Source organism: Tympanuchus pallidicinctus, unplaced genomic scaffold (assembly GCF_026119805.1).
Source record: "Tympanuchus pallidicinctus isolate F22 unplaced genomic scaffold, pur_lepc_1.0 scaffold24, whole genome shotgun sequence".
Classification (NCBI taxonomy): Eukaryota; Metazoa; Chordata; class Aves; order Galliformes; family Phasianidae; genus Tympanuchus; species Tympanuchus pallidicinctus.
The window spans coordinates 8,775,128-8,796,710 of record NW_026294741.1 but is presented as its reverse complement, the minus strand read 5'-3'; the positions used below and the strand labels follow the sequence as shown (position 1 = coordinate 8,796,710).

Sequence of the window (21,583 nt, the reverse complement as noted above, 5' to 3'; positions counted from 1 at the left end):
TAATATCCTTATTGATTAAATTAATCTCTGAAAGACAACTCAAATGAGTTTAATTAGCAACGCATGACAGTGGCACAAAATACTCTGAAAATAACCTTGTAACCCATCCTAGGCTTGAAATCGTGGCAACAGTCACGCAATGGTCCTTTGCATCTTTATTCAAACAGACACTCACAATTTTACAGAGCATCTTTAGCGAATGCCTGTGACCAACCATGAAAATCCACGAAACCAGAGAATGCAGAGAATCAGCGAGATGTTGCAAAAGCAGTCTGCCTGCGTTGTCATTCAGTCCCTAAAAGCCAGGGCCACAAACAGGCTTAAAATAAAATAAAAACCTTCAATGAAAGGAGGCTGTTGGAGAAGGCCACGTGTCAAAATGGACAAAACGGAGTCAGGGGGGATCCAGGGCAACACCAGTGTTTTCAAGAGATAGGAACTGGGCACCAGGTTCACAAAATCAGAGGAGAAACCTGCTCAGTGAAGCAATGGGTTGAAAAGATTGGGTGTAAGCTTGGATTTGGGAGAGCAGCTATTATCTTTGGGGCCCAGGGCTTGTGCTCCAGGGATGGGCAGTGGGATCTCGATGAGACAGAGCTGTCCACGTTTCCATATTCCTGTGGCAGGACTGAGACCAGGTCAGTGGTTGGGGCCACGGCAATTTTTCAGGAGATGTTTGTGCTTCTTAGCTCCTTCTGATCAGATGTGAGGCTGCCTGAAAGCTACAGACATTTCACAGCTGGAAACTGAAGCTGCACCAATACAAATGGCAGACAAAATCCTATGTGTCACATCCCTACTGCAGCGAAATGAAAAATATCCTCACGTTAAAAGTCGCATTCCCATGGGTAAGGAGCACCCCAAGAGATGCAGTAAGATGAAGTACGACTTCAGCCTGGTGCCATTCTCTGATGTTGGGAGAAAACTGCAAGCCTTCTCGCATCCTTCCCACACTGATGAGTAACGGCCTTAAGCTGTGCCATGGGAGGTTCAGGTTGAACAGTATGAAAAATCCCTCCCCAGAAAGAGCGATGCTGCAGTGGCACAGCTGCCCAGGGAGTGGTGAGGTCACCAACCCTGGAGGTGTTCCGGAACTGTGGGGATTCCAGCACTGAGGGATGTGAGGGGTGGGGATGGGTTGGGTCTGGGGTTGGTGATCTTGGCCTTTTCTAACCTGAATGATTCTCCGTGGGCTCCACGCAGCCAGCAGTCTTACCCAGTTGCAGGCACAGGGAGGCGGTTTCCACAAACACTCTGCTGTTGGGAGGCATTAATTCAGGGACAGGTTGATCAAACATGGGGTCCTTGTGGCTGTCAACGCAGTGAGAAAGACCTGGAGCTCTTATAATATGATTGCAAGATTGCAAGGCACACTTTGGGAAAAAAAAAAGAAAAAAAAGTGTTGAAAATCTCTCTGTTGAAATATTAGCCTACACTGCCTAGCTTAGCAAAGACTTCTGTGCTCTGCCAAGAAAAGGGGAATTAGAGTTGATTCTGCCTCAGGAAGTGAAAGAGTGGACATCAGGGACAAAAGAAGAGAATAAGTACAGCATTCTGGAGACACTCCAGTGTGATAAAAGACAAGACAATACAAAGAACAATGTGTTCCCCATGCCGGGGCCAAAGACACCCCGTGAGCAGAACAAGAATTTGCCTAGGGCAAGAGCATGCTTAATGGCTTTATTATTAACTGAGCAACCCGAGGATGCTCCCCAGCACGTAAGGGAGAGCAGTGAGCCGGGAGCTACCTCATGAATGTGAGTAATGGGGTTTGGGTTTTTAAGTGGCTCACACAGAAACGTTCTCACTGAAATCAGCACCTGAAAGCGCGATCTGCAAATATTCCCCTACACAAAGATGCAGTACAACAGATCTATATATTCATGAGACTCTTGTGTAGTATCAAGCCTTGGCCCTAGGTTAGGACAGTCTACACTCCTCAATTATTTATTGCATTTTGTTATTCAGATTACTTACCTTTAATTTTAGCATTAAAAACTATGCTAAAATTTAGCAAAAAGCTTGCGGTTTTGCCTGAAACACTGTAATTTTTCAATTTTGTTCTCAAAGCCTCAATGGGTTTATTATCTCATTTTTGTTCTTCGAGCAATTTGTTTTTTTAATACAAGAATAATATGTTTTTAAAATTGCCACGATTCTCAGAATGGAATTTGCGTCACCATCAAAACAAAAATCAATCCTCTCTGTACATATTTTTCATCCGAGAATCACTACAACAAACATGGAAGCACCAAATTGCTTCTCTGACTGCAGCCAAAACAAACAAACAAAAAGAGCAATAAAAGCCTCGACATTTCATATTCAAATTGAACCTTTAGGAGAAGATTTGGTTCCATCAGAGTCACGCATTACTGATGACGTGAGATGGGTGTTACAGACCCTGGCCATGGCAGGTTGCAGGCATGTGGGGAAGGGCTGACAATCTCTGAGCTGCAGGATGACTGGGAAAAGCTTAAATCCATCTGACACCCCGAGTTCCGTGTGAAACCACAACAATCCTCTGCTTCCTTATGCAGCCAACGATCAGCCTTGGGTAAACTACTTATAAACAGAATCTTACTGTAAAGCAGAACTAAAAATATCTGGCAATTGTTAACAGAGCACCTATGGGAGCTCTCCCCTCAACATGAGCTACCTGACAATGGCCAACATACATTACGTGCCAAGAACTCCCAGCTGCCCAAAGATGTCACCTGCACTGATTTGAAAAGCTCAGGGATATTTGAAAACCTACTGCCTAAAAAGGGAGATTTCCTAAATATTTTGTCTATCAAAACCAACAATATTTTTCAAGTCTTGACCAGAACATGCAATGCACGCGTGTGCAAGAAGCAGAGAAACACACAGGCTGCAAACACAAGCCTGGGTGAGTCACTGGAGGAAGAGGGGGATTATCTTTTTCCAGAAGGATGTTTATTGCATGGCTCTGAAAAGTTCACCACGTGAAAAAGAAGACGACATATGTTCACCAGTTGTCCCTGAGACATCATCTTATTTTTCTAGTTAAGAAGCCAATCTTCCATGAAATCCCCCCAAAACCTAACAGATGGGTGAAATTATTAATTGTGAGAAGACTAGTTCCACAGTGATGATATTAAAAAAAAACCATAGATAAACAAATTAGGATAGTCACAAGAGAAGCTTAGTTTGGAGCTGGATCTCTCTAGACCCAGGAAGCGAGTTGCATGATGATACACAATAATCACTTCATATGGAGAAGAGTATGTGGCATATTTAAAGCCCTTAATTTCTACTCCCTTGTTTAAACGAGATTATTGCTCCCTGTAGTCAATAACAATAGATTTTTTAAGTTTCTTCTGATTTGCCAGCAAAGCAAATATCCTCTGGTAAATCTATGAGCTGAACAATGATTTTTCATTTTTACAACAGCACAGTCAATTCAATTTTCCAGCTCTAAGTCTCAAGTCTCTCCCTATCAGCCTGTTAACGTACAACTTCTGTACTCCAAAACATGCCTGGAAAAACCTCCACAGACTTCTCCATCCCAGGTTGCTTCTTTACACTGAATTCATTGCTTATGAATCATTCACTGTATGTACACATTTGAATCACTAAACCCCATCTGATATTGTACACAGTAATCAAGTGATGTTGTCACAGTAGATGCTGTAACGAGGAACGTCTCGTGGATTTATTGAGGAAACTCTAAAAACGTGGCTGTTAGTGTTTCGCTTTTAAAAGCTTTGCCTATTTAAGAATACATTTTATTTGCAACTGCTGAATGCTTCTATGATATCTTTTTGATTTACTCACAAGAGGCCCACTTCCTCCCTAAAACAGCGCCGTATTTCTACTGATATTTAAGATATTTATGGTTCAGACCAACCAACGTGACAACTTGACCAAAGTCAGTTTATACTGCCCTCAGAAATTGCTCTAGCCCCTAGAAACAAGTCATTTTCACCTTTAAACTCAAATACAAATTCTTTAAAGCAAGCCAACAATTCACCTGAAATGTTTTAGTAACTGCGTTAACCTGCTGAAGTTTTGCTTTCGGTTCCTTAAGTAATGCTAGGTGAGATTCTGCTCACAGCTGTGGCACAAACCTTGATGCCGAGCTCTATGTTCTCCCCTCCATACACGTCCATCCCGGGATCGAGGAGCCCGATCTCTCCGAAGAACTTCCTGTGCACAACGAAGGAGCAACCGATCATCGCTGGCGTCCTGCACCAAATGAAAAACAACAGAAATGCAACAAATTATTGACAGTTTTCCACCTTCAGTGGACGGCGGGGACCATCTTTGGGTTTCCATTCCCCCTGTGCAAAGGAAATAGAATACTGGCATTTCCTTCATCTTATTCTGTTCCAGCACATCTAGTAACAGAGCAGACTTCAGGACAGATATTAGTGTTCACGAAAAGAGGTCTCTACTTAGGATCTTTATAATATATCATGAAGGCATTGCCATCAGCTATAAAGGAGCATGAAACTTTTAAGAAAGGTTTAAAAAAGGTTAAAAAAGGAGCAAATCCTTTAAAAATTGAGAACAACTTCTTGCAGAAACGTTGCAGTGCCTTTTGCTGAGTTCCACTAATACCTACAGTGCCCTAGAGATGAACTTCTCCCACTCACCTGTGAACCCCCGTGCCCTCCAGCTCACACTGCTGCAGGAGCAGCCAAGCAGTGCCCAGGCCAGGAAAACAACAGAAAAAAACAGGAGAGGTCCTACCAATACCAATGACATCAGTGTAACAGCAGAAAGATTGAGGAAAAACTCCATGTCAGGGGGTTAATTTATAATTACCATGCAATTTCAAGGATAGGGTAGATGGTGGTGTTTACTAAGCACCCCTGCTGCCACATGCTCATAAAGCAGCCCTCCCTCGTTGCTTTGCAAAACGCTGGATTGCATCTCCATCTGATACAGCTTCCCTGAGAGGATGATGCTGTTCTGATCTCTGCAAGCTGAGATCACGTTTGGGGGCATTTTTTGTGAGTGGTTAAACACTTGTGACCCTGTCTGTAAAATTACACTTTGCTACAGAGCACGGCACTGAACAAAGCCGTATCATTATGCCCTTGCTGCTTGGGGACATACTAATCTGTTGTGGTTATGGTATGCAGAGAGCTTACCCCCCAGGATATTTCCTATACTAAAATAGAAATATAAAAACCATTTGCTCCTTTAACTTGCTTTCATTTGAAACCACTCTGTAAAGAAAAAAAACAAACAACATAAGTATCCAACTGCAGGGATCAGCAGGGAGGAGATGCGGAATTTTACAGGTTAAGGCTTGCCAAGGTTCTGCTGTTTGCTCAGGATCCCTCCTGCCCACACGAAGCAAACAAAATGATGCTGCTTTGAGCAGGGGGAACCATACAGGACAGCTGGTCCAACACCTCTGCATTCTCAGGACCTCATGTGACCTGGAGCAGGCTTGCATGGTAAGGGGTTGCATGCACATCTGGGAATTGCTTTCACTTAGAAAAGCATGATTTCTGGAAGAAACTTGGTTTTGAGGTAGAAACAGGGAAAGAAGATTTTAAAGACAGCCTCCCAGCCCTGGCTCAAAGCACAGCTCATGGGCTCTCTGAGCTGTGGAAGCTGAAGGCAAGCAACCAGCGACTGCAGAAGGGGGAAAGCATCCTCAAACATACCCAAATGTGGCTCACAGGATCAGGCCCATGCTCAACCCTGCCATCCACACTGCACAAAACACCCACATCTGCCAGAGGAGCCATGGATGAAGAGCTGTAGCCACTTAAGTATTATTATTTATAGGCTTTTTAATACTTTTAATAGACTGGTAGAACAGCTGAATGCTGCTGCCATATTAAATGAGTCAACATCAGAATCCATCAGAGGGGTTTTTCCAATAGATTTTGTCCCTGACAGCCAGCTCACTCTTCCTTCCCATAAGCAGTGTAATGCTTCACGATGCGCTGCCACTCCAGTACTTAAGATTTCCATTTTCCTGCTTTATTTGTAGCAAGTTAGCTGCCATTAGTAGAAACAATCCTTTTGAAACGATAAGCGCATTAGAGACGCCAAATCTAATAGCTCCATTATCCTACATCACCTGCTGCAATTAAACAGAAGTTGCTCTGGTTTTATACAGAGCAGCCACAACCCAGCCCATGGGGAATAGATGCGGGGGACCTGGAGCACTGGGAACTCATCCCCAGATCAGCAAGGTTTTCAACCCTCAACAGCTGCGCATGGAAGCTTGACTGTGTAGGGATGGGGAGCCCCAGCTCACTCGCAGGATGTGCCATGGTGGCATTTGACAACAACATGATAACCTCTCGGCCAAAGGGTTTCACCAGCACAAATGGAATGACCTTACTTTTCAACAACATTACAGAATCACACAGAATCACAGAATGGCCAGGCTTGGAAGGGACCTCAAGGATGATGAAGCTCCTACCCCTTGTCACATGCAGGGCCACCAACCTCCCCATTTAATACCAGACCAGGCTGCCCAGGGCCCCATCCAATCTGGCCTTGAATACCTTCAGGGACGGGGCATCCACAGCCTCTCTGGGCAGCCAGTTGGCCGTTTCTGAAAAGACAAATTGCAAAGGACCACGAAAAAGAACTTATCCAAATTGCCAACACCAGCCCTCGACTGCCGCCCAGGAAAGCTTTTCTTCGTCATTATTTTGCAACACACCTGCTCTTTACAGACCAAAGAGTCCATGATCTTTTCAGAAACACTTGCAGAAAAAGCCTGATGGGGATTTTGCAACTTCACCTTCACATTTTCCTCCTTTTCATTTTCCTGTGTGTTCTGTTTTCAACACACAATACCACAAAGCATGCAAAGCAGCGCTCCCGAGCGGATCCGAGCTCCCTCAAGCAATACAAATTAAGTGCTACATTCTTCTTTGTAACAATGCTTCCATATTAAATAAATGAGAATCATGCAACGCTCAACTATTTAAATAAAAACACCATTTGATTTTGCAGTAAATCCTTCAAAAAGGTGGACGCTTACAATAACAGATTGCCCATCCGCCACAAAATTATGGCCTGCAGACAAAGAGCTGATAAAGCCTCTTGTTTCTCTGCCCCTTAATTAAAAGCATTAACACAGTTTGTTTTTAAAAATCACACAGCTCAGCGCAGCTCAATGCATTTGCTTGTCCCGATAGCTGCGCTCACTTTAATGAGAAAGGAAAAGCAGAATTTGGCAGGAAAGGATGAACAGAAATGTTTAGCACAATCGTTGCGTTAGCATCCAGAAATCCACAGCCTTAGATCCTTGCCATTATTTCTCTTGGCTCCTCTATGCTGCAAGTGACAGAAGGTCAAGAAGAACAGCTTTTATGAAATATCCTCAGCGTGAATCTCTAAATAAAGATGAAGAAGGTACAGAGGAAAACATTTATCCTACTCTATTAAGTTACCTTAATGGTCTTCCTTTCTTTAGCACACAGTTACCATCTGATGATTAAAAAGTCTCAAGTAGATTGCTTCTTCAATTCAAGGAAATTAATTTTCCTTCACAATTGGATCTTGCTTCCAATTTTATGCTAAAGCGCAAGTTATAAAATATGTAGAAAAAAAGATTAAAAAAAAAAATTGGTGGTCATACAGGTGCAGGAAGGCTGAGAACTTCAAGAATTTGCTCGGGCACCCAGTTTCCATGAAGGCGCTGTTGTTTTTGATCAATGTCAGTCATAGAGCTGCTCTTCCCACAGCAACCCAATCCCAAAGCTTTAGGAGACACAGCACCACTCCCAGCTCATCTGCGACGGTCTTTCACCTGCATGGAAGGGCATTCTGTGCCACTCTTCAATGCGTGAAACCCAAACATCACATATAGCATTGTCAAATCTGAGACTTATCCAAAATATGCACTATTTCCCTCTTCTGCTGCCTGTCTGTACCTCTGTGTTCCAACTGGGGGTCACTGCTGGGAGTCCCATCTCAGCAGTAGACAATGAGGCCCAAACTTCTCCTTAAGGAGTATCAACTCTTCATCTGTGCTGGGTCTGTGCCTGGATGCCACAGTGACCACCCAACAATCATCACAGAATCAAAGAATGGTTTGGGTTGGAAGGGACACCTCCCACCAGACCTGGTTGCCCTTTTTGCTCTTTGGAAAGCTGAAATGCCTTGGAGAGCTGACATCAGACTCAGATAACATCTAAATTTTCAGTTATATTAACAAACTTGGCAAAAGTAAGTACACAGCTTCCAATAGCATCCTATAAATTACTTCCTGGGTTACATCAGGGTTAAGGTGATCACCTTCACTTAATTTTACATGGCGAGCTATGGTAAGAGAATTTTCTTTTGGCTCTAAATAAAACGAAGAACCCAATTTTCAAATAAGAATGATTGCAGTGCTATACACCTCCATATTTCTTTATCTGTGGGAAGGTGAATGTGTTGTGTAATGAAGACTGACTTGCAAAACAAAGCTTTCTAAGAAGAGAATACATGTGGAAATTAAATACAATCAAGTGGCATTAAGGACTGATCCCTCTGATTGTAGAACTGGGTTAATCCCACAAGATCTCGTGTGCCTGACCCAGCCAGAGAAATGGAAGAGGAGAGGAACTGAATGATTAAAAATGAAATGGAAAACAACAAGTCTGCTGCTCAATCACATCGGACCCAGTGATTCCCTACACCCATCCCACCCCTCTGCGCCCTCACAGCTTCTCCCAGAAACAAACGTGCAGGGCAGACACAGCCTGCACGCTCACTGCAGAGCCAGGATTTGCTTTAACAACGAATTTCAGGTCATTAACTCCAGAAACCCGCAGTAAGGAAGGTGCTGGAGCACCTGGGCAGCTGCAGGAAGCCGTCACCAGCAGCGCACAAGATGCCCATCCCAGCAGCCCCAGTGTCACGGATGAAGTGTCTCCTGGAAGGAGAAATATATATTGCTTCTGCCTCCTACAGAGGGGCTTCTACGTGCACTTACTGAGTCAGGCAGGAGCCAGGCTCTCAGCTTCCCTTCAGTGCCTGTGTAATGGTGTGGGCTGATAAAAGCTGGATGTCTTTCAAGAGAATGCAATAAAATTTCTAGGAAGGAAAGGCACTTCAGCCTACAGCAGCGTACCTTGCTTAATATCATCCCCAGGATGGCATCTGCAATAGTTGTTTCTTGAATAATTCTAGCTTCCCTGCCCCAGTGACCTTGTTTAATTGTCTGTTTCAAATAGGTTTATTTTCCCGCTGTTGCTAAGTACTATGGAGCCTGTGGAACAAATTAAAAATAAAGAGATATCACATAAAAGAGATGCTAGATTGAACGCCTTCCCTGCACTTACAGGAGATTAATACAACTTTAACTTTTAATGACACAGAAGCTGTGAAAACGATGTATTTTTGAAAGCATCTATTCTGTCTGCCATGGCTGTGACCTTGCCTGAGATCCATTTGACTTTGTTGCTTTCTTGTACGGCTGCTCCGATTCCCACATCAAGGAATGACTCACCCAGGACCTCAGGCCAGGCGTTCAGCCTCTCTGTATCTTATCTACCAGATGAGTGTAATACCTACATGGTCTTCAGAAGTAGCATTTATAAATCACTTCAGTAACTTCTGCATTAGATCTGCTGAATTAACTACCACCGTTGGTACATATGCCAGACCCCTCCCAAAGTCAAGTCATCTGAAGTCAACTGCACTGGCAGCTGACAACCTTACAAGTAAGAGATCACACAGCCTGCTGTTTCTAGTCTTGCTTTAGGCCACCAGCAGCAACGAAAGCCATGTGCAGGCCCTGATAGCGTCCCTGGTGTGTTAAGATATGGCATGCAAATCTAAAGCAGATTTGTATTACCCGTCCAAGCTTCTGGACTCTAACCTAATTGAAAAATTTCTCCTGCTGCATTAAAAACTGCTGCCAAGGTCATTACCTAAAAGCGTTTTCTGTCCTTGCCTATTTTGCAAAAAAACAAAGTTGGCCCAGCGCTTCAGATCAGATGGATGCCAAAAAACCCAACTCCAAGCTCCCATTTTCTTAAGCTCTTCTAGCAAGACATTTTATGCAAACGTATGCTGCTAAGACAGCCAAAACGTGCAGGCAGTAACAGTCCCCAGTGGTACACATTTTGTCAGCTGAACTACAGTTCCCTACCCAAAGAACTCCACAGATCTGCACCACTTTTTTTTTGGTAAGCTTTAAGCTACTGCTGATGTTGAAGCCCACTTACCAGCACCACGGCCCCTAAGCTCCCACCCTCTGCCTTTTGCATTATGCAAAAGGAAGAAAAACCATCCCACTGATCCTGAAAATATGTGATGACTTAATTAAAAACCATTTAGCCTTTTACAAATGTCGACCCCAGTGAATAAAGCACAGCCCTACACACCACCATGGCATGCCAGGTCAGAGAGGCCGGGTGAAAAACATAACCCAAGGCCCCATATACTCACCCCATTTCCACAGCCACATGGAAACAGAGGATTCTCAGGTCACACACCAGCTCTCCAACCATCTCCCACGGTGATCTAGTAGGGATCTCAGCTGAAGAAGACAACCTTGAGAAACCCTTCCATACCAGTTTCTGTGAGATGGGAGGGATCTTCGCTCAGTGTCACTAAGACTCACACACACACACATGCATCTCGGGGCTGTTCTCCATCACTCTCCTGACTCCTGGTAACAGTGCCAGGTGCTGACCGATGGTCCTGGTCCTGTGCTGCCTGCACAAGGAAGCAGTGCTGCATCACAATATTTGAGGTACACAGCTTTGAACCAAATAAATGGTAAACTCCAGAGTACAAGAAGTCACTTTGTGGAGAAGGTTAATTTGGTAATTACCCTTCAGTCGGGACTCAGCCTGTTTGGGAACGGTTTTGAGGAAATGGTTGCAATTACAGACTACTCCCTCGAGATAAGCTTAGAAGATGGTTCTTCATTTTAGCTGGCTTAGTGGCAGTTGCAGAGCTATTCCTGGAGACAGAAGCACTCACGGGGAAAACCAGTCTTACTCACTTGGTGGAAAGCCCCCGGCGTGCAGTGATGAGCCAAGATGCCTGCCCAGAACGTGGAGAAAGAGGGTCCCACAAGGCACTGTAGCACAACTGCACACTTGCAAACATCAGTAAGCTGATGATGCTGACCCTAATGGTCACCCATTTATCCACAAAAGTAAAACTGGGGGAAATAATAATAATCCCTCAAAGTGATTTATTAGGGATGGTCACACTGGAAAGGCCACACGGGCTCAGAGCTGGAGGCTGAGATAAAACACAGCATGATTTTCATACATACAACCAAAATATAAAACTAAACACACTGTTGAATGCTGATGGTTGTGTAAATCCTTCATTCCTTCTTTGCCATCCCCAAGCCCTCGTGAAGAAGTGGCATCTTCTTCATGGAGCCCCAAAGGGGGGTGGAGGGTCAGGTTGGGAAAGGCTCTTCAGCAGAGGGTGGTGGTCATGGGCAGGCTCCCCAGAGCAGTGATCACATCCCCAGGCATGCTAGAGTTTGAGCAGTGTTTGGACGATGCTCTCAGGCACACGGTTTCAATTCTGGGAGGTCCTGTGTGAGGCCAAGAGTTGGGCTTCATCCTTGCAGATCCCTTCCAACTCAACTATTCTATGAGAAATCCAGGTGCTCAGCCACAAAGCTTCGTCTACATGAGGAAAATAGATGCTTTCCTGTATCTCCTTCAGTTAAAACTTGCTAACCAACATGAAATAAAATTACAGCAAAATAAAGCAGCTTGCAATTTTCATCTGAGCTAGGAGGTGAAAGCAAATCACAAGTCTCTTCCCCCTGCTGTGCATCCCCACGCTGCACACAGGAAAGCTGCTCCTATTTAACACAAGGTATGTATGGCGAGCACACATCTTTTAAAGATTAATCAGCAGAAGGTCACAGTCCTTTCCTGTTATTGACTATCACTCACCTCTTCAATGCAAGTGGGAAGTGCCCTCCTGAACAGCTTATTCGGGAGTTTTCAGTCTCCCATGAACTTTTCATTAAAAGGTTAGTGTTTATACATGCAAATCAGACCTATTTATTCTATGCTAGAAGCAGCACTCCCTGGGGCACCGTCAGGAACTGGCTTCAAAGTTTCACCCGAAGAATACTCAAACCTCCTTTCTGCTAATTGGCAGTGACTAAAATCCACCTCGTCAAGCAGAGCAGAACAGAAGATGCATTCATCAGTTGTCCAGGATGCTTGGATTTAACACAGAGAGAGGCATCAAACACCTTTAAACTGTTTGCCAGTTCTTCAAGAAGACAGTGTTATATAGATAGCTCTAGACATAAGGATTTGCATTTGCACTGCTTCCAAAACCCCACTGGCAGGAGGACACATAATGCTGGGACTCCACCTGCATGAAGCTGAAAGCTTTTTTGTTGTTGTTATTTCCTCCAATATGTGATCTTTCAGCACTTCTGAGTTATTATAACAAAATGTTTGGTGCACGAGAAGTAAAAAAGACAAAAATAATAATAAAAAAGCAAATGTTTATCCTTAAAAGCACCCAGGATGGAGGGCAGGGGCTGTAGGTCCATCTGCACATGCTCACTTCATATGACACCTCATCCTAATCCCAATAGTTTTCAAATGGGACCACAGCCATTTGCTTGCTACTGGTAATAAATGTAATGCAACTGTGACTTCATCTCCTTCCACTGTTGCTAAACTGCTAATTAAATGATAATTACTTTTAGATGTAATATGTATAACTAACAGGCACTTAACAGGAACATGTTATTTACTTTTCTTTTTGAATGTGAATATACTTTTTCTCAAGGGCAGCAAAGCAGCTGACGTTCAGTTGTGTTTCTCCTCTCCAGATTGCAGGGAACAAAATTCACAGGCAAACTCATCTCTCACCTTGCCTGAGCCACAGCTTCCAGCCCAGCTCAGCAGCAGGGTGTGCCTGGGGCTGAAGGATCAAGGCTCGAGGTCTGAGCTGCCAAAGACTCCTTCAGTACCCACAAAAGGACTTACATAGCATGTTGTGTCCTGGCCTATGACCAAGGCAAAATCAGCACATCCCAATTAATTTACTGGGCTCCTATGCCTTGGCAAACACTCCCAGGGGCTTCTGTGCTCAGCTGCTCCTAATGCAGAGGCTACAAGAGGAATGAGCTCAGTGCAGAAACATGAGCCACAGCCGCTTTCTTCCCAACCACAGCTGCAGGAGGCTGTGCCACCACCCTATCTATTACACAAAGAACATCTGCACTGATAGGCACGTATGCAGACTGCAGAAGAAACTGCAATCCTACAGGAAAACTGAGAAAAAGTGGTGACAGTACAAAATCTGGGTTCTTAGGGCGCGGATGTGAGCATCATTCGAGAGCAAACCTCCTCTGAGTCTGAAATGGCACAGAATCATCGAATCAATAAGGTTGGAAAAGAACACCAAGATTATTTCATCCAACCATTAACCCACCCCAATGGAGCCTCATCAAGAAATGGCCCCGGTTTCCTCCAGGCACTCAGAAGTATCTCCTAAACCTGAATTCCTCCTAAATGCTAAACTGAAGGCACCGTTCAAAGTCTTCATTGGCTGATGATGGAGCTCTTCATGACAAATCAGTTTTGCTCAGGCCCTTGCTGCTTTCAGATGTACTGCCGTAATGGATACTGAAGTTAAAGATTCAGGAGACAGCTGTTATTGGGAATTTCACAGATATTTCTGCAGACAGAATTTAGGTAAACGTGTTTACATTCACTACGGGCTGCTGCTAAGAATAGGGACATGAATAATGGTTATTGACAGATGGAGCAGTTTCACTTTGTGGGTAAATGAGAGTGCGCTGAAATAGCCCTGTAAGCACCTCAAAGGAGCTGAGTAACGCCTTTATTTTGACAAGTATTTGATAGGAGCCCATTCGCAGGGAGGGCAGCTCTCAGGTTTAACTTACCCTTCACGCATCCACAGCACAGAAGCACAATTCCTGAGAAACATAACAGATACATTTTGTGCCTCCGGCATTTAATAGTAAATGTCATTCTCATCTCTCAAGCTTCGGGGTTTTATTTTAAACACTGAGCGAAGCAGATAGAAAAGAAAAATGAATACGGGAAGAAGTGTATCAAAATGTAAAAGCGAGGTCAGAAAAAATGACTGCCAGGCGAGGAAATTCAGAGGTGCAGAGGCAGTTTTGGACTCACCCCCATTTGGATTAGAGCAGATCTACCCATTCAGAAACCTGATGTCCCCATAGTTACAAAGGGATTTTACCAAACTGCCTGTTTAAGGGCCAGGTAACTCAGGGTCACGGGCTTCACAAGCAGAAATCCCATTCAATCCTCAGGTGCCTTTATCATCCCCAAAAGATCTATGAAAATGTTAAGGCTCCAAGCATTTCCTCCTATAGATGTGCACAAGTTGGGGACCACTACTGAAGCAAGAGAAGCAAGAACTCTTTGAAATGGTGGCACGAGGCAGCACAGATCACAGAGCAAGCAATGAAATCATCATAGACTGCCTACTCGTGGTAGATGATCATCAAAGCTGATGCTCATACACCTTATTACCCAACCCTACAACGCCTGAGTTTGGCAGCCCAGCCTGCAATGCACTTCTGCCAGAACAGGGCATCCTCAGCATGAACCACAAAGAGCCAGTTAGTTCAAAAAGCCCAAACAGTGCTTTTTTTCTAAAGTCTGGATTTGTGAAGCTCCTTAGTGGCAAGAGTTCACCTTCAACGCATATAAAAGAACTAAAAGTGCTTGAATTATGTGTTGCTCGTGTAAAAGTCAGCACACATCATCAGCCAGCTTGAACTCTCTGGCTCCTGGTAATTAGGTAACTGCTCAAGATGGAATGAATGGGCTTAGCCGTGTGTAAAATCAGCATCAGCCCAAGAAGAATTGGACCTGACCACAAGCCAAGATTTGTACGTTTAACTCAAAACAAGGTGGGAGCTCACTTGAAGCAGACATCTTCAGGAAATAAAGGAAACATGGAAATGAGTCCTTCTTCCCCTTCAGACTGCTGTCCTGAGGAATATAACATCGTTCACTGGCTGCACACAGTCAAACTGGAGAAGTCAGCACGAATGCTCATTTAGTGCCCTGGAAGGTGGATCCTTCCTTTCACAGCCACTCTGGCAGCAAGGCTCCTAGGACAGAGAAGGAGCAGCTGAAGGCAGGTTGGGCACTCCATCACTGCAGATCAAAGAATCATAGAATGGTTTGGGTTGGAAGACACCTTTAAAATCGTCTAGTTCCAACCCCCTGCTATAAGCAGGGACACCTCCAACCAGACCAGCTTGCTCACAGCCCCATCCAACCTGGCCTTGAGTGCTTCCAGGCTGGGGGCATCCACAACCTCTGGGCAACCTGTGCCAGTGTGTCACCACTCTCACAGTAAAGAATTTCTTCCTAATATCTAGTCTAAATCAACCCTCTTCCAGTTTAAAGCCGTTTCCCCTCATCCTGTTGCTACATGCCCTTATACAAAGTCATTCCCCAGCTTTCCTGTAGCCCCCTTCAGGTCCTGGAAGGCTGCTATAAGGTCCTCCCAGAGCCTTCTCTCCTCCTCTGTGGACAGGATCTGCAGTTTGCCCTGGCAGACCTCCAGCACACTGCAGACTTGAAAGAAATCAAGACTTTGTGATTGAATCCATGGTCTGGAAAAAGCTGGAGGAGTGGATGTTAGCATCTGAACTCCTAGAAAAGAAGTCAGACAAGAGGGGAACCTTCATCAGCCGATTGTCTGAGGAGTCTTGCAAACCCAATAGAAATCCAACCAAAGACTGCTGAACCAAACCAAGAGCTGCAATGAGTTCACACTGTCAGGATGCGCTTCATGCCTTCTGATCCTCGCTGCTGATTTCTGGAAAAATGGATATCAAGTTCAACTGCACTTTTAAACCATCTTTGCAGAGGCTTCTTGCTTGTGCAAGATTAACAGCAGGAAGGAAAGACAAAAACTAAAGGCATGTGCTAGGAATTGCTGCCAGTTTTATCACACGGAGCAACAATTATTCCCTCTCTTTAAATAGAGCACCACATGCTAAAAGAGCCAAAAGCACTCTCACTCCGATTTTTCCTTTAATCAGAAGAAAAACATGTGGAATTTAACAGTCTGAGGAAGAACAACAGAAAAGCAAAGGAAAAAAGGAAAGTTTTAACCCCCTCCTTGGCTGCCAGATCTCTTGCTTCAGCAGGTGTGGAAGGAGGCTGCTGCCATATTAGAGGGGCAATCAATAACATGAAGCCAACAGCAAAACCAAATTCTTCTGAAGCAGTGGGGTAACCTGTAAGCAACCTACAAAGGACAAGTGCTGCAATGAAAAGGTTCCCAATCTGTATGTGAAAACCATCCAAACATTTCAACACTGATGCTATACTGAAGAACCCCTTTACTGGCTCTACTGCCCCTGCTTCAGTTGAAAGGAATAGATCTGATATTTTAACATTTCATAGAATTAAACTGGGGATGGCAGAAGAATTTAATTGGAAGGAAGAAAAGCATTTAAACCCAAACTGATGTTCACAACGTAGTTCAGTGACTTTTGCCTAGCAATTTTCAAAAAGCAGAAATACAGACTTTGGTCTTCATCGTGCAAACCTTGCTACCGAAGTCTTGGCTTCAGTAATATGTTTTCAACTAAAAGATGGCTAAGTCAATGAAGCCCAGAGCACATATTTTCCATAGGATTGGTGCTTACTTTTGGTTCTTGCATAGGCTCCAATGGAGCACGTCCTTGGCACTGACCACAAGTAGCTCCAACAGCTTCAGATCCCCACTTCCCTCCCACTCAGCTCTTCATCGAGGCCCAAACAGCTTGTTGTCATTAATACTCGTGAAAATACTTCCACATGGGCCTTCTGTAGAACTTCTCATCCCGTAACAGCCATTAAGAGAACAAGCAAACACAAGCATACAGCTTCATTTCTCAAAAATCCAACCGGTACCACAACACTTCAGCACTAAATCTGGAGCCTGCGAGAGCTTTCTTTCCAACCCAACCATCCAGAAGGAAAGAAAGCAAGCTCAGGAAGAGGAGCTACTGGTGCTACTGGTGCCATGACGCCAGGAAGAGGGCCGAGCTGCCTACCAAAGCAATATAGTTCAGCTTCTCATATTTGGTTATAGCCAAAAGCCCATTTCCCTCTCCCCTTGGCTCTTCTCCACATTTGAAAATACAAGCCAAAAAATTAAAAAATAAAGGCAGATGGCTGGTGCCATGCTGTGGCAGTTGCAACCTTTGCTTTAATCATTCCCTGTACAAAAATGGCATTTGTGTCTGTAGGACACGACAGCTCTGCACTTCAGAATCTGCAGGAGCTCCTGCCACTGAGTGCTTGTGACCAGGGCGATTCATGTTCTCCAGTTCCCATGCTGGCTGTTAAGGGCCTGAAATCACAGAATTACAGAATCACAGAATCGTAGGGGTTGGAAGGGACCTCCAGAGATCATCGAGTCCAACCCCCCTGCCAAAGCAGGTTCCCTATAGCAGGTTGCACAGGTGGGCATCCAGGCAGGTCTTGAACATCTCCAGAGAAGGAGACTCCACCACCTCCCTGGGCAGCCTGTTCCAGTGAACATCAAATCATCTTAAAAGAAAACCTCCAATCACTCCAAAAACATCCGATCTCCAAACCACAAGCACTCAGTTCCCACTCTGGCTTTCCCAGGCAGTTTGCTGGGCAGCATCCTCTCTCACACGTAGGAGCTTCCCAACAATTTTTCTGTGCGGCGATTTCAGCAAAAAAGCACAGCTGATCCACGCACTCAATGCACCCAACAAACAACTCCTGCGCACTGCCTGCGGCAAATCAGCCCGCTCGCATCCACGTGTGTGTGCAGAGAGAGATCACCTACAAATCCAGGGCTTCATCCCACATCTCACCTCCCAGAGCTAAATGAAAAATCCAGCCCTGCTGGAACGCAGCGATTGCAGTCTGTTGCCTTTCCATGTGCCCCAGTGTCTCCAGGGCTGCATTTGAACCGCACTGAGAAGATGCAAGGTCCAAAACTCAGCAGTATTAGCCTGGGATTTAGAGCATCTGTGTAGTTGTTTTGTTGTTGGTTTTTTGGTTGTTTTTTTTTCTCCCCATTAATTTAATTTGACAGAAAATAGCAGGAAGGCCTCTGGCTCCCGGGTGAGCAAAGTGGATTAACAGCAGGAATTTTAAGGGAAGCTGAAACTAAACAGAGCAGAGAGGCCAGTGCCAGGGCTCAGAGCCCTGCGTGCTTGCTAACAAGGCAGAGCTTCCTCATCCCACCCAGCTCTCTGTGCCCTGCATGTTATAATGAGATTACTTTCATGCTTACTTGGAACTCACCTGTTCCAACTTCTCCTTTTTACTTTACTTAGACCATTCTGACTGGAGAATTAACACGGAGCACCTACCATGGAAAGTCAGCTCTCACCATGGGGGGAGAGGCAGCATCCATCACTGCCCAAGATTGGTTCAAGAGCAGCAAACCATGATCGTGCTGCTCCATGAAGCCAGGTGCACTAGAAAATACGGCCTTCATGGACTACGTCCCTCTGTAGTCAGCATGGCATGAATCCACCATCTCAACCTTTCCAACAATGGGGCACTTGAAATCCCATTTCCTCCCTGAATGACAGTGTGGGCAGAGATGCTGCACAAACCGCAGCAAGGAGAGCATCTTGCTTGGTGCACAATTCTTGGTTACAATGAGGCACCTTCAAACAACAGCTGCTGACTCCAGCCCATTTACACCCTGGGAGCAGCAGCAGATTCAGTCCCCACCTGAACATCTCTGACCTCGCAGCAGCACATCTAAGCACAAGTTTCTCCACACCCCAGTGCTCCTTCATTCCTTCAGAAAAATCTCTGCCAAAATGAAAAGCATCCAGACTTGAAGGAGGCTGGAGATCTAATCTCCATCCTGTTTTGGAAGCTCACTCCCTCCAAGAGGGAAGGGAGAAGGGGAATTTCTCTGCCCACTGAAGCAGAGCATAGGAGCTGTACCTTGGATATATGGAAATGCAAACACACAAGGCACGCTGCTGCTGCAGAGCACAGCCTGTAGCAGAGCTGCTGCCACAACAAATACCACCAGGCCTAAATCTTGACACCCTCCACTTAGAAATGAAAAGTCTTGGCACAAGAGAAGATAGAATTTCGCAATTGGCTTGTGTAGGAGAAAGGGTTTTAGCCACAATCCTCAGGATTTTGACAGAGTGGTTTGGTAGCCACGTCCAAAAGCAAAGTCTTGTGTCTGCCCCAGCTCTTTCAGCCAGCAGCAGGTTTTAATTAAAGCAGGAACGCATGACACAAATTCACATTTTCAGTTACCCAAACCCAGCAAACCTCCAGCACAAGGCTGACTCTGAATTGAGCCCAGTTGAAGAGAGACCAGAGCATGGCCAAGCCGCTATATAAGGAACACAGCAATTAAACACCAGCTGCTTCCCCATTTCATGTAGTTTTATCAGCTGCCCACTTAGACAATACAAACAATCAACAAGACGTAGCTGTGGGAAATGGCGATTAGCTGGGCTAAAAGAGGATGCTGCCTTCTGCAAAGAAGCCAACACAAACCTCTCACCAACCTCTTCAGCCTCGAGCTCCATTAAGGATCTCTGGTGGCTCCATGAGAAGGCAGGATTTAGAGATATATTTGACTCAACCAAAAGATCTACATCTGGAGTTCCCACTTGAGGACTCTCCCACAAACATCACACCATGGCTTAGCAAGAATTAAAAAGAAAACGAGGGCTGGAGAGGACTGACGTAAAGGCTGGTTTATTTTTCCCCACATGGGGAGAATAACTCACCAGGGCAATGAGCCACACAGAGACATCCAGGATTCTGCACCTCTGATGGTCTTTCCTGAGACATCACTTTAAAAATGCCAGCCTGGGTTCGATGCACAAACCAGCCATGGGGACGCTGATGTCACCTGGCTGCTTTAGGCACCATCCCAGCACAGAACAGCACCCAGCCAACTTGTGCTCCCCAACCTGCACTGAACACCTCCAGGTAAAAGACGCCACAGACCAAAGCATCCACAGCAGTTTCAGTCTCTAAGCAGCTTTCTTTTTAAAGGATCTCCGTGTTACGTACCGATGCAGACATACTTCCACCTGAGTGTCACTTGACAACACAACCACAGTCATTCAGTTTTATTTTCCAAATGAGGTATTTTCACTTCCGTGAAGATGGAACGCACTTTAATACAGTACTTCACAAAAGAATAATACCAATGGTATAAGAGATTTTTTCCATCACCAACAGGGAGCCCAGAATAGCATTTACAATACCAGCATAACATTTGAAGCCCTCTATTAGTAAAAGTTGTATATGATGCACCCTGAGAGGCTTTGAATGATAACAGTGACACTTCTGCTTTCAGGAAATAACATCCTGCAGAAGAGATGAGAGCATGCTCCCTCCACTTCACTCTGCATCTCCTGTGCCTAGGAAAGGGACTTTAAATTACTCGGTAATTTTTAATGGAACATGAGTACCACCATCACATTGCTAACGTTCCTTCAAGTTATTTCTTCCATGGTCTCAGTTCTGCAGAGCCAAGCAATAGAGAAAAGAATGACAATTCAGTAAGTCAAGGCCTGAAGTGAAACTCCAAGATTAAAAGCAGTGAATTTTACCTGCTACTTCTTACGTGGAGATGCTCAAAGGCAGGAATGTACTAAGGGCAACTGCAGAAAGAAAACACTCTCAGAAAAATAAGCGATGCTGGGGATGCAGTGTCACACATCCAGGGATGGGCCGAGCACTCAGCATTCCTGGAGGGTAGGTCCAAAAAGGTCCAACAGTTCCAACATGGGCACAAACTGATGCTAAGCCTGGCATCGCTATGGCACGAAGTGGGAGAAGCGGAACCCGTTGGATTTGCCATATTTTTCCCAGCTCCCTGCTGTCACCCACTGGCAGAGGCAGCACATGGAGCTGGACGGGATATTTATTACAGCAGATCCGATCATTCTTACAAACCTCCATGACGTAGGCAATTAATTTTCCTGTTTATTTTTAAATCATTAGTCCTTACAGTGCCCTCAACACCTCAGTCATCAGTACATGTCACAACATGATGGGTCATAAAGAGACAGACAGAATGTATTTTCCAATGCTGTTTTCTTGGAAAGGAACTTTCCTTCAGTCTGTATCAAATGCGTTTCAGCAAAAACCTGGCATCACATTTTTGACTTCTGACATTTCCAACCAGCACTGGAGTTCTGAGCTGCTCCATGCATGAGTGAACTGAAAAGAAAGAGCATTTCAGATGAACGGGCAATCCGCACCAGGAACTGCATACATGCTCAATAGATTTATTCGAGAGCTCAACGCCATTCCAATCACACATTATTTCTGCTTTTCCTTTGATACCATTTTCCCATCACGTGTGAATTAACACAGCAGCAATCACTCCGGCATGCTAGCTCAAAGCCAGCGACTGTCAAGAACTCGGGTGTAACAAGGCAAACATTTCAAACCAATTCAGCTTCACTGGAAGCCCACATCGAGGCAAGCTGCATCCAGAGTCACACGCAGCCAATAAACTCACTACGTCTTTGGGAGAAAAAGAGAGTCCACCATTTCTCTTGACACCACAGAACCTTGTAAAGACGATCCAGACTCCACTCCTGGGATTAAAAGAAAATATTTTTCAATACGTGGGTTGCTGTCAACGTGACTGTATA

General features: G+C 44.8%; 1 protein-coding gene across 1 annotated transcript in view; it reads right to left on the bottom strand.

The window, feature by feature from the left end:
• Nucleotides 1-21,583, bottom strand: part of GALNT17 (polypeptide N-acetylgalactosaminyltransferase 17) — a 181,299-nt gene that overhangs the window by 62,212 nt on the left and 97,504 nt on the right. The window contains exon 6 of the mRNA XM_052688489.1: nucleotides 4,089-4,206. Within this exon, the coding sequence (XP_052544449.1) occupies nucleotides 4,089-4,206 (118 nt within the window). The remainder of the gene's footprint in view (nucleotides 1-4,088; nucleotides 4,207-21,583) is intronic.